At 42.9% G+C, this 12,411-nt stretch overlaps 1 protein-coding gene across 4 annotated transcripts in view; it reads left to right on the top strand.

Annotated features, from left to right (window-relative positions):
* The window catches only part of LOC111253451 (uncharacterized), a 129,366-nt gene that overhangs the window by 62,310 nt on the left and 54,645 nt on the right, over positions 1-12,411 (top strand). For 3 of the 4 annotated variants that reach the window (XM_022812824.2, XM_022812825.2, XM_022812826.2), the window contains exons 7-18: positions 5,048-5,220; positions 5,397-5,604; positions 5,867-6,039; positions 6,245-6,353; positions 6,553-6,678; positions 7,239-7,453; positions 7,738-7,866; positions 8,078-8,234; positions 9,115-9,195; positions 9,672-9,824; positions 10,505-10,660; positions 11,017-11,091. In XM_022812824.2, coding sequence (XP_022668559.1) covers positions 5,048-5,220; positions 5,397-5,604; positions 5,867-6,039; positions 6,245-6,353; positions 6,553-6,678; positions 7,239-7,453; positions 7,738-7,866; positions 8,078-8,234; positions 9,115-9,195; positions 9,672-9,824; positions 10,505-10,660; positions 11,017-11,091 — 1,755 coding nt within the window. Of the gene's footprint in view, positions 1-5,047; positions 5,221-5,396; positions 5,605-5,866; positions 6,040-6,244; positions 6,354-6,552; positions 6,679-7,238; positions 7,454-7,737; positions 7,867-8,077; positions 8,235-9,114; positions 9,196-9,671; positions 9,825-10,504; positions 10,661-11,016; positions 11,092-12,411 lie in introns of those variants that run through there. The other variant, XM_022812830.2, reaches the window with a different exon arrangement.

Consider the following 12,411-nt stretch of genomic DNA (forward strand, 5'->3'; position numbering starts at 1 on the left):
TCGAAAAAACCATAAGTGATGTAGGGAAAATTGTTACCGCATCTGGCGCAAAACCAGCCCCTTGATGGACAGAAGAACGTTGTTACCGGGCGTAATAAATATCTAACTAATGCGTCTTTTTTACGACCTTTATTCGCTATGTACGTGTTTTAACGTACGCCTTCAACTAGAAATACATTCAAAGAGCCAATAGGGAGTTCCCTATTGAACCGCACTCAATCTACCATATGTACGCGTCTCTTCCTGAGTACCCTGTGTACATGCAGCGTCGCAAAAATCTGCACGAGGAAGAAGCGTAATAACCATGACAGCGTCCTCAGTATAACAAGCGAATTATGCCTCACGCCACCATCATCATGACCAGAAATTGCGAAAGGACCGTCCAGTTCACGATTCTCCTCGTCTTTTTCACTCAACACGATCGTCGACAAGATCGGCTGTAGGAACAGTAGCAGTACGCTCGCAATGTTGCGAGCATGATCTGTCTCTCTCCGTGATGCGTTTCCTCTGACTTCTGAGAGCGTGCAGATGGGCTGGGGGTGGGAGGCGGGATGGAAACGGCCGTTATTGCTTCATGCCTCGGCTGCTGGTTGGCCAGTTAGTAACAGGTTGCCAAAGGCCGCGCTTGCTGAGGCGATCATTTCCATTCGCGTCTCCTTTGTTAGATCGCGTTGCTTCTGTGCGTCTAGAAGAAACAAACGCAGCAAACGTGCAGAAGGTACAAGCAACGAGCCATTATGCGGAGAAAAGTAACCTGCTTGTCTCGTAGCAAGCAAAGTTCGAAACATTAATGCAGCGTACGCCGGCGATTTGTTGCAGGGCTGTGGGATCAACGGTAGATGGTCGGTCGGTCGGTCGGTCGGTCGGTCGGTCGGTCGGTCGGTCGATCGATCGTGCTCGGTGGACATTTCGTGGCCAGAGGGCAGTTGGCGTCTTTTCAGCTGGCGGCAGCAGCGGTACCAATGCCAGCGGTGAAAACAGCAAAACGACACAGGCCGTCAGAGTCTAGAGGAACCAAAAGAAGTAGTCGACTTGCACGACAATTAAAAGGCAACTGCATGTCACCGCGAAACAATGCTCATAATGAAGACGATATAAAAATGAGACGGCTGCTGAACATGCCATTAGGTGCGATTGTAGACTTTATTCGAACCAGGCGCACTGAGTGCCAATGGCCACACTGTGTTAATTTTCTCGAAATTGAAACGCTTCGCTGGACAATCGGTGCAGCTTGATTTCGATAACATTAAAGGTGCCAATCGACAAAAACAATTACAAATCTCAAAATGGAGGTGTAAAGTAACCCAGAGATTTCCAGGAGCAAAAAGTTTCGATCGATCACTGCAGGTGGTTGATCGTTGCATAAACGACCGTCACAGGCCAATGTGGTAGCAGTGAATAGGCGAATCTGGCTGTCTAATGTGTGTGCATCTGGCCACTTAGTCAACTCAACTTTGGGCGCTCGTTGGGGTGCCTGAGCGCAGTGATCCAGCAGTTCTTATGTCATAACCTCAAATGAGCAGGGCGCCGCCGTTTCTGTTCCTGCTGCCGTAGTCGCCTTCGCCGGCATCGTCGTTGATTGACTTTGCCAGATTGAAACTAATATGCGTAAAATTATATTTACACGACGCTTGTTAGCCAGGGAACAGCATGACGAAGTCTAGGGAAGATGTCGAACGCAAGCTAGATAATAAACAGCCCCAGAGGAATACAAGACTCACCTTTCATTCAACCACGACACACACCGATGCATGCAAGGACAGATGCCCAAGCCTATGTCATATGTGCATATTTCTGAAGAAACAGTAAAGGCTCAACGTTGTTCTTCAACACGAGCCCTGCACTAAAGGAACGTGCAAATGCCCCGACTAAGCGGGCGTAGACGCTCAGATGCGATTTCCAAAGTGTTTCCACTATTTACGTGAAGGGCAATTGCTGTTTACAGCTGTGAATTAGTAGCAGATTAATTTTCGCTTTATCAGAAAAACGACAACACCTACAGAAACGCTGGGTTACAAATATCTGAGAATCCATGAGAAGTTCTCCTTTAGGACAAGCAGGTACAAGGTACAGTTATTGGCTTAATGTTTCTGACTGGCGATACTTTCGACTGATGGCTAATGCGTTCACTAATAGTTCAACATAATAGAAGTGACGGCAAGACGGCACGCAAATTTTCTAGTGAACATCGCAACTTTGAATTATTTTCGCGGTGGGCAATATCTATAGATATGAAATAAATTACTGGATTAATGTACTTAGTACCGGTACAATGCTCAGGATTCGTATCCCATTTTGGCTAGACGTTTTCGAACCCATGAGCGTCGACCACCATTGAAATAACGTCAACAACAATGATCTGTCCTGGCAAATTTCAAGATCTTTCAGGGTAGCTCGTTTGGCCATATTCTAAGAAAGGCGAGTATCTCGTGCTATATTTTGCCTACAGTCGAAAATAAGAACGATACCAAAGATGATACTCGACAAAGTGACACCATACCTCAAAACCGTATTCTTTCTTCGTTTCACGTCTTGCCGTATCAATAATACACTATACAAGGCGTAGTTATAACGTGTGTCCATTCCCTAACCGGTCGGGTCTTTCACCGCGTAGAGCATGACTACGCGCGGCATCATTTGATTAAGGCAATTCGTGTCTGGGCCTGTATGCAATGATATAAATAAATTACCTCTGAAAGGCAAAATGTTCGCACGTTAACCGAGTTGGTAAAAATATCCATAGTATCGTTAATTTGTTATTGGGTCGAAAAGAGAAAGCAACGCTGGGTTCCAGATTGGCTTTGCTTCGATGCACTTTGTAATACGGAGCAATTTGCTATCTCGACGGCGGCTTAAAACAGCTTTTTTGGGGAGTGGGGGGTCGGGGGTGGGGGCTTTAATAACAACCGACAGTATGTAATGTCCGAAAAGTGCCCCCAGAATGTTCGAAGCAGTAGGATCATAGATAACTGCCACTCTGTATGGTAAATGAGCTAGCTTTTCGTTGCGCGTTTTTCCGTCGATCAACCTTAGCTTATTTAGGGAGAACTTCCTAAACTACCCCAAAGGCAGTTCTACTTGACCGCTTCTATGAGCGAGGACTGTTTTTTATGTATGAGGAACTGTTTTCAATCATCATATAATAACATATAGTTTTATATTTAATGCGCGTTCGCTTATACATGTCCTTATGTAAACAATAGCCATTTATGAACGAAAATCATGCCGTCAAGAGAACCTTTGTCGTAACTGTCTTTTATCCAGCAATGCATTGTAGTTAGCCGCTAGTAATATTAGCTTTTAGTGACTGACTGACTGCTAAGCTAATTATTTTACCACTACTATCATGAATTATTATGGAAATACAAGAGTTTGATTCGTTGAGCTGCCTGTGCTATGCAAATGGCTTTCTATAGTTATTCAGCGTCACAACGACGCTACGTTTATTAGCTATATATATATATATTTAGTTTTTGTGAGGGGTATTTTTTTTGCCGCTGAAAAACAGGTACACGTACAGCTCGTGGCTGTTCGCTCGTGTAGTTCTGCAGCGACTTCGGCGCGTGATTGAACGCACGATGTCGAAAATTTTCGGTCGACAAGTTGCGCTAAGTATCGATACTAGTCACGACTTGTAAGTTTGCCTATTTAGTTATCGATTTGCGACAAATAATCACCATCAAAGGCAAACAGTTGATCAGACAAGTGATGCCTATTTCTCTGTGACGAGGTAAATCCTTGGCAACATACACCTTGTAGAAGCCACTAGTCAGAACTACCCACATGTAACTTTCCTATTTATAGGTCGTAAATATAAATAGACATAAAATTAGTCTTGTTAAAAGGAGCACCTCTAAGACGAAAGTCTGATGCCCATACAACGAACCTGAACAATAGTCTTTAGCGTTTTACTGTGGCTAAATCCTGCATCTTGTATAGCCAGCACTGGTTAAGGGTCCGTAGCGTGATTCAATCACGTCCAACGGCAGTATTTTTATAGGTTGGACATTCGTCCGAATCTGGGCTGAAGGGTCGTAACGGTATACGTGCCAACCGGCCCTGGTTCTCATTGTGTGCGATAATCGATCGACCGTCCGCTTAACGAAAGCAAAAGTGGCGAATCTGGGCTTATTTACTAAAGGACGAAAATTGCGGTTGGCGGCAAGCATAGCGTGAACCAGCTCTAGCTGTTATCGATTTTGGACAATATATGCGCTGACAGATGCCTATACTAATTTATGCCAATGTGTTCGAAATTGCTTTTGATTCACTGTAGAAATATCCTATATATAAACTATTAATTAAAACTATAATAAAATATATATATAAACTATTATCTCGCCTCACCTCGTAATTCCAAGTATAGCAGCTATTTAACCGAAACAAAAAACATTCATACGACCTATGTACAGTAACTACCGTTGCTAGAGGTCGGCGCGCATGGGAGCAAACGTACAACAAAGAATGGAAATCGTCATGAGTCGAGTTGAACTTTGGCGCCAACGACTAGACACGCTTCAAGGCCGTTCTTCTGTGTTATATCGTGACGAAAAGCAAAATTTCGTTCGCGGGGAGAAGTGCCGGATGTTCGCCGTCTTTGCGTACAGAGGAAAGGCCGCGGTCGAAATATATGTAATATAATAGTACTCTTTTGGAAGATTGGCACTCTCTAATGATCTTAATAGCAGTGATCTTTTTTGGAGATTCGATCCCTTTATTTGTTCGCACTTGTTATAAACATGTCGCTTTGGTGCTTTGGACCATCATGCGTCCCAGAAAACGGAACTTGGTGCATAATAGTTGCATTCTAAATAAGAATCGTACGCATCTTTTAGCCAATTTCGTAAGATATATTTTGTTTTTTGACCCATTCGGTTGCCCAGCCCTGTACAGCCCATGGATTGGGGTAATCCGTTACAGTATTTCGATTGACCCCTGGAGACCACGTATCAAAAGCAGTGAAGTTGCCTTGCAGTAGATATTCTATCTGAGACACATATTTAGTACGTTTTAATTTGTTTGTTTGGTTTTATTCTGATTTTGGAAGACGTCAATGAATGCGACATTCCCGAATTACGTGCTATATGCGTCGAGAACTCCGAATGTTGTAACTTGCCCGGTCACTACGTTTGCAAATGTCTTGACGGCTTTACCGGAAACGCCACTGAGAAGTGTCACGACCTCGACGAATGTCATGATCCTGGGGCGTGTGGACATCAGGTACAGGAACAAAAGCTATTTCATTTCATTCAGGTATTTCGTTATGTCTATTTCAACAAACACCTTTTGAGTACCATACGAACTCATAATCGATTTCTAGCTTCAGTATAGGTAAGCATATTAATAGTTATATGCTTATACTAACCAATTACTGACGCTACGATTCTATGCAACAGGCATCGTGTCGTAACGCGGCTGGTAGCTATTTGTGTGAATGCCCGCCTGGTTTAACGGGCGACCCATACACGGCATGCAATGACCTGGACGAGTGCGAGGGCGCTCCTCTTTGTGGACCCAATGCTATCTGCCACAACTCCATTGGTAGCTTTTCCTGCTCCTGCTTACCAGGGTATAGATTTGCCGATCCAAACCAGCCTCATAAAGGTATACGAAAGCAATACAATGATAAATAAATAGAAAATGATTACATTTTGATGTTAGCTTTAGTAAATGGCCTTTGCTGGTTCGGTAGCTGAAATGTTTACGCTAGCATAGGGCTCATGGTTCCAATACTATAATTCTATGACGAGCTCAACTGTATCTAGGACGATAAGGCCTGTAATTGACTTGCAGGACGGCGCTTAAGAATAGCAGGATTAAAGGATAACGGCATTTTAAAAATGCAATTATCTTATTCTTAACACAGGCTGTATAGATGTGGATGAGTGCGCGTCATCGGGAAGTTCCCAGGGCTCTATCTGTGGGGTTCATGCTATTTGTCATAACACGCCCGGCAGCTTTTACTGCCAATGTGAAGTAGGCTACACCGGTAATCCTCGACTGGGTTGTCAGGACATCAACGAGTGCCAACACCAAATAGTATGTGTTTTATTGAAATACATCACAGAATGAGAGGAATGTATCGCAATGTTTCGTGATATGGAATTGCGCTATATCATTGCATATAGCAAGCTCTAAAAAATCTTTCCTAGTGGTTAAAATTAAGCCATGCAAATCGTACAAAGTTTATTTTTCAGAGTCAAGTTCTCGGGGATAACTTCATCAGTTCATTACTACTTTCTAGGATAATACCTGCGGTCAGAATACACAATGTAGTAACGTACCCGGCAGCTATCGTTGTGAGTGCAAACCTGGCTGTGAAGGGGATCCCTATTCACCCAAAGGATGCCAAGGTACGTCTTTGCAAGTTAACGTTGTGTTACAGAAGGACGACGAATTAAATTGGCTATCGCCTCTCTAAGTGCTGCGAATATGCTTAAATAAGCAGAAAGGCACATGGCATTTTTAGGGGTATTGTCGGCCGCTTAGTGATTTGTCAATAAATCAGAGGATAGTAATGACGCAATAATCTCTGCTGACGTATTGCCGCAGACGTTAACGAATGCACGACGAACCCTTCAGTTTGTGGACCGAACTCGCGCTGCGTAAATGACTTCGGTTCATACCACTGCGTCTGCGCTGAGGGCTTTGAGGGTGATCCAGCGGTCGGATGTACAGGTGGGTAATTACGTTCAAGTACGACTTAAAGAAGACACAGAATACGGACGTGATGTTTCAGTTTGCATTGCAAATTTCCTGCTAATTAGCAAAAGCTTTTAGATCGTAAAGTTAGACCGACATGTCGAATTTGTTTGAATGCAGTATTTCGAAACGCTTCGTGCTTCATTTTTTCGGGGCTTTCGGGCAGTCTAGCTAACATGAACTTCAGTGCGAGTTTAACGATCGCATCATTGAAGACAAACGAGGGCAAGGATTTGGCAACATGTTTTTCACGGAAAAGCAAATGTCACAAGGCGTTCCGTCGTGCAGCGGCGGTTGGTCGAAGTATAGGTTAAATGACCATCATATTGCCGAAACCACGATAGCTATATATGAACTTCTTAATCCTCATAGCAAACATGATCAACATGACTTTTTGTCGACTTGAAATATAAATCGCTGAAATCGTACCAATAACTCTCAGGGGGGCAAAAGTGTGGGGGGCGTATTGTGGTGCCCAGTTAAATCCGGGCTAAAAAGATATTGAATTCAATCGAGTTGTTATATATATATTCCAGATATCGACGAATGTTTACAAAGCACATGCGCATATGGCTCGCTATGCTACAATTTACCAGGTTCATTTAGATGTGAGTGTCCGCGCGGATACACGGGCGATGCGCTCCAATCCTGTGAGAGGGATGTGGTTGAAGTGGCTTGCCAGGGTGATCACAAATGTACAGAGCACGCGCATTGCGTAGATGGCATATGTCAATGTAGGAATGGTTATCAGGTACTTCGGCCGTCGAACAACCGAGAATACTGTAATAATTGACGTAATGGCAAACGTTATGACGATCAAAGCGCCATACTATTTATCATCATAAAGACAACAGAGGAATGTAGAGATCGAGAACCTTAGAACTTATCTATCAGCGTCAAAAGGCATCATCACATGATGAAGGCTTGAACTAGCAAGCGATTAGAAGCCGTCGTTGTCTTTAATTGAGCATTTTAAAATTGTCCACTTATTTCTCAATGCGTCCATAAAAAATAATATCTAACCATTTTATTTAGGTTGCGTCAAATGGGAGAGACTGTGTCGATAGAAACGAATGCCTCAGCCGCGGTACGTGTGGACGTCACGCGGTTTGCGTCAACACCGAAGGCGCTTACCTCTGTCAGTGCAAAGCCGGCTACGAAAAGGTTAAACAAATAGATAATGTGTAATAAATTAAAGTATAACTAAAGGCAACTTTGTTTACCGGAAGCCATTATGATAGGACTGTCGAACGACCATAATGGAGTCTACGATTCCAGCCAATTTTCTGAGCTTGGCCGCCTATGCTGTTATCCTGGCGTCATGTTATTCATGCCGTCCTTATTTAGTTGGAGTCTGGTGCTGTCTTTGTCACAGGTGTCACCCGACCCACGGGCGAAATGTCGTGACATGGACGAGTGCGCACAATCATCATTCCCTTGCGGTTTAAACTCGAAGTGCATCAACACAGATGGCGGATTTCGCTGCGTCTGTCCCGATAACCTCATCGGCAATCCGAAGGAAGCGTGCATTTGTACGTACACAATCACTGCATACATAATCTCGTTGTTCGTAGTTCAGTGAAATCGAACCTCTATATTTTCTGTTTCAAATCAAATCCGGTTTCGTCAACCTTGCCCGTCTCATTAGCAATCGGCTTGCCTCTTGCTAGGACGCTTACCGAAGATTTTCGTGCTGGTAACGAAAATGTTTGCAGTAAGAAGCGGTACGTCAAAGCATATAAGGTATATAGGCAGGTCGATCGTTGAACTAATGTTTACTATTTAATGCAGTTATCGTAATTTAGAAATGACCGCGCTTTAAGATCTCGTTGCTCCTTATCAAGCCGCTTTATATGAAAGAGTAACATCGTTGACGGAAAGGACGGATCATGTGTAAACACGCTAAGTTACTGCTCTTTGAAACAGAAGTTGTTATATTTCCGTACATAGACATATTTCTGTTAACTAGGGAGCGTATTACACTCCTCGGGGATTTTGACGACTCGCTAAAATCGACCTCTTGATTAAATGATGCCAAGCCCTATGTAGGTGGATACTTACGTCGAGTTTTATTTAGATAATGGACGCAATTTTATGTTTTTGATTTATTTCAAATATTCACTTACATCGCACTGTATAGTTTCTAATTCGAGAAAATTAATTATGTTAAATTTACCGATGAATTATATTATAAGCGTTACTTGATAATTTCTTTGGCCTTAATAGTTTGCCCTATAGTTCCACCCAGAGCGAAGGTAATTGGTGTTTTTGTGTATCGTATCGTTATTTCTGTGCCAGTCTTACATGTAATGTTAAGAGCGATGGGCCGTCTGCTCTCCAGTCCCTTCACATTACATGTTAGCTATGGAAACTAAAAACACATATGGATTTCTGACGCCTCGATAATTTCAGCCCCTTGCGACGCCGTTCAATGTGGTACGCATGCGACATGTCAGGCGAACGGGAGGGAAGCGGCTTGTATATGCGACATTGGTTAGTTTTCAATATTGTATGTAATCGCACGTGCGTACTTACCTATATGGCAGTATAACGGAGATAGGCGTTCAAGCATTAAATAGCCAAGTAATAGAGTGTAATAAGTCTGGGGCCACTGCATCGATTATTTCTGATTCTATGTAAAGTTGTGTAGGGGTGGGCGCTATGCTTGTGGTTGTAACATGTCGAAAGGTGAAAGTGTGACAAAGATGCGGCGTTGCAGTATCATCAAATGGAATTGAACGGTTCGTAGCGAGTCTACGGTGTATATGCCCCTTACGAAATTACTGATCTATAAGCGAGAGACAGTCGCGAAACGTTGACGTTATGCCATATGTATGTCTATATATTAGCTAGGTGAACATTTGTAGCGAGGCGTTCAAACCCAAGCGCTGTATTTTGCCAAGGCTTATCGTTTGGTAACATAAATGATTATCGTTTACGATTCTAATCGAGATTTGATACTGATGTAGGTTTTACATTCAATCCGTCGGATATTGACGCGGGCTGTGTGGATGTAAATGAGTGCGGAATAGAACATGGTCCGTCGGGTTTGTGCGGCGTAGGCGCGTTCTGTACGAACGTCCCTGGGAGCTTCCATTGCGCGTGCCCACCTGGATTTACGGGTATATAGATCGATATGGACATGTTACCACTATAGGACATGGTCAGCTAGAATAAACAACTCGATAGCTCTTTTTTTTTTTTTTTCACTATTTTCAAATAATGGCAACATACGAAACGTTCGTTCTTACGATTTATTTATGGGACTAACAATACATACAAATTTCGTTGTGTATAATATTGAATCGCCCCGCATTCTGCGCAGCGTGATTATCTCAAATTGATTGAAACACACGAGAAAGTTTTTCCGGGCTCATACGATGCCTTCCTTCATATAAACACTTAAGACTGCTAAAGTCCCTTTGATTTTACTACTTGACCAATACTTCAGCGGAATCCCACAGTAATTCGCTGACTTGTTTTCGTTATCTATAATATCATTTAAAATAAAGCTAGTAATAAAATAGAGTATACATAATTCATGCCGCACAAATTTGAATTATCAATCTTATATCTTAATTATAGGAAATAAATTAGCTCAGATAAGAAATACGTTTTATTTGTTGTTCTTAGTTGAATGAATTATTTTTTCGTGTCACGTTGTCAATTTCAAACCCGTGATACTATTCCTTTGGGATACGGTAGTAGCAGGGGCACAGGGGCAATCTTTTGCGAAAAGTGGCAATCTCGTCAGGCCAAGAAACGGGTATCAATTTTTAACCAAATTTTAATCACTTGTCAGGCAACCCATTTATCCAATGCGAAGACATCGATGAGTGCTTATTGGGCGGCCCGTACGGCGCATGCGCTTCCGGCGCTCTGTGTACAAATCGAGTAGGATCCTTTTCCTGTCATTGTCCAGCAGGCTTTACCGGAAATGGCCACATTAAGTGTTCTGGTATGCTTTTCTATTAGCATGCGTATTATCAGAAAGTTATTATTATAGTAGTTATAACAATAGTTATTTTATATTGAATATATACGTCAAGCCCAGCTTCTACTGGGACTATATGATATGATTTTTGCCCTTGAATCCACACTGGTGCGTACGAATATTTGCCTACAATATAGATTAGTACATTGCTATGAGTGACCATAGACGTATTTTTATTTAGAACCGCGTTAGTATCAGTTGAAAGCCTTGTGACAATTTTGCTCTTTAAGGGGTCTGAAATAGGTTTACGATGCTAGGTTACCTGTTCAGATGAACTTTATCCTCTAATTAAGGTAAACACGTTTATTTTTCGATTGCAGACATCAATGAATGCTCGACAGCTTTTGGTCCAAACGGAAAATGCGGACGAAACGCTTTATGTACTAATATTCCTGGTAAGCTTAGTTTTTGTACGTGCAGTGGTGGGCTCCACCCAGTCGTTTGTTGGAGTCAAACAGGCTGTTTAATTCAGGTCTACACGCAAGTACCGTGTATCAGCAATTATTTTTTCTTTGCTCATTTGCGTGAATAATTAGTGGTAACTTTGACAAAGCACAAACAATACATTTGCTGATCAACACTTCAACGCAGACCTCGTCTACTTTTCCCGATCACCTCGAAAACCGTTCGCGCAAGCCAGAAAGTGTGCACATGTGGAAATTGCGCCCTTCAAAGCTGAGTTCAGTCGTGTGGCGTGACCGTTTAAGCGGTTTTAGTCATATCTGATGAGCCCGTATTTTTGATAGAATCCGAAATTGTTGTTATTCCTTCATCGTCAATCATATCGCCACTTTGTTGTCCTCGCAACAGCAATAAAAATCTAGCAGTCTATAGAAAGAGTTAGCGTGTACCCACAAGGTGCTGGTTAATTGCCATCAAACCACCAAATTAGCTCTTCGCTTTTGGTACATACGTAAAGCCTTCGGTCGGATCTAAAGAAATCGAGCATTCGGATTCCCTGAAAAAGTAGCTAGCAGTACTGAACGCGCCTTCGCACCTGAAAGTCGACACGATAAGCTAAGTGGTGGTCCGTGGATCGTTGCCAGTAATCGACTTTGTTTTGCCTAACGTCTACTCCGGCTGTTCGGAGTGGCCTTTCCGCCATTGCTATCTTTACCTCTCGTTCATCTGCAAGGTATACGAATGCTCTTCTGTGCTTCTGAGTGCTTTGTTGTGGACACGCTTGGATAGTCTTTGTTCAAGTATGCGGATATTTACTTATTGGCACGTTCCAGAATTAACCCTAGCATTTTTGGGTAATCTGAGATTCGATACTATTCTATGAACTCTCCAAGTAGCGATTGCTAAAGTCTCCAGTTTCCGTGTGGTGGTCGGACTGCCTCAGCAAGAACTTGCGTGCGACGTAGCTCAGTGCCCAGATAAATGACGTTCGTTTCGAACTATCTCGGATACTTCGGAGGATCCCCTTCGGATACCCTTGAGGAACCTTCAATTCGCCTATTTGTTCCCTGGATAGATTCTCGGGTCGTGTTCGTCGGATTGCGGCGCCTTGCGCCAGGTATATATTGTTAGCATTGCAATAGTGCTATTCCACCGTACGCAATGATCATAGCTCAGTATTTTCTATTTTGTGTCTGCGACATAACAAGCGCACAGACAACTTTGGATAAGAGTGCTTCGTCTCTCGATAGTCACTATACTATATTAGTGCGAACAGCTAGTGATCCAATGAGCTCGCTCGCAAGCTTATCCCC

Source organism: Varroa destructor, unplaced genomic scaffold, assembly GCF_002443255.2.
Source record: "Varroa destructor unplaced genomic scaffold, Vdes_3.0 BEIS01000006.1, whole genome shotgun sequence".
Classification (NCBI taxonomy): Eukaryota; Metazoa; Arthropoda; class Arachnida; order Mesostigmata; family Varroidae; genus Varroa; species Varroa destructor.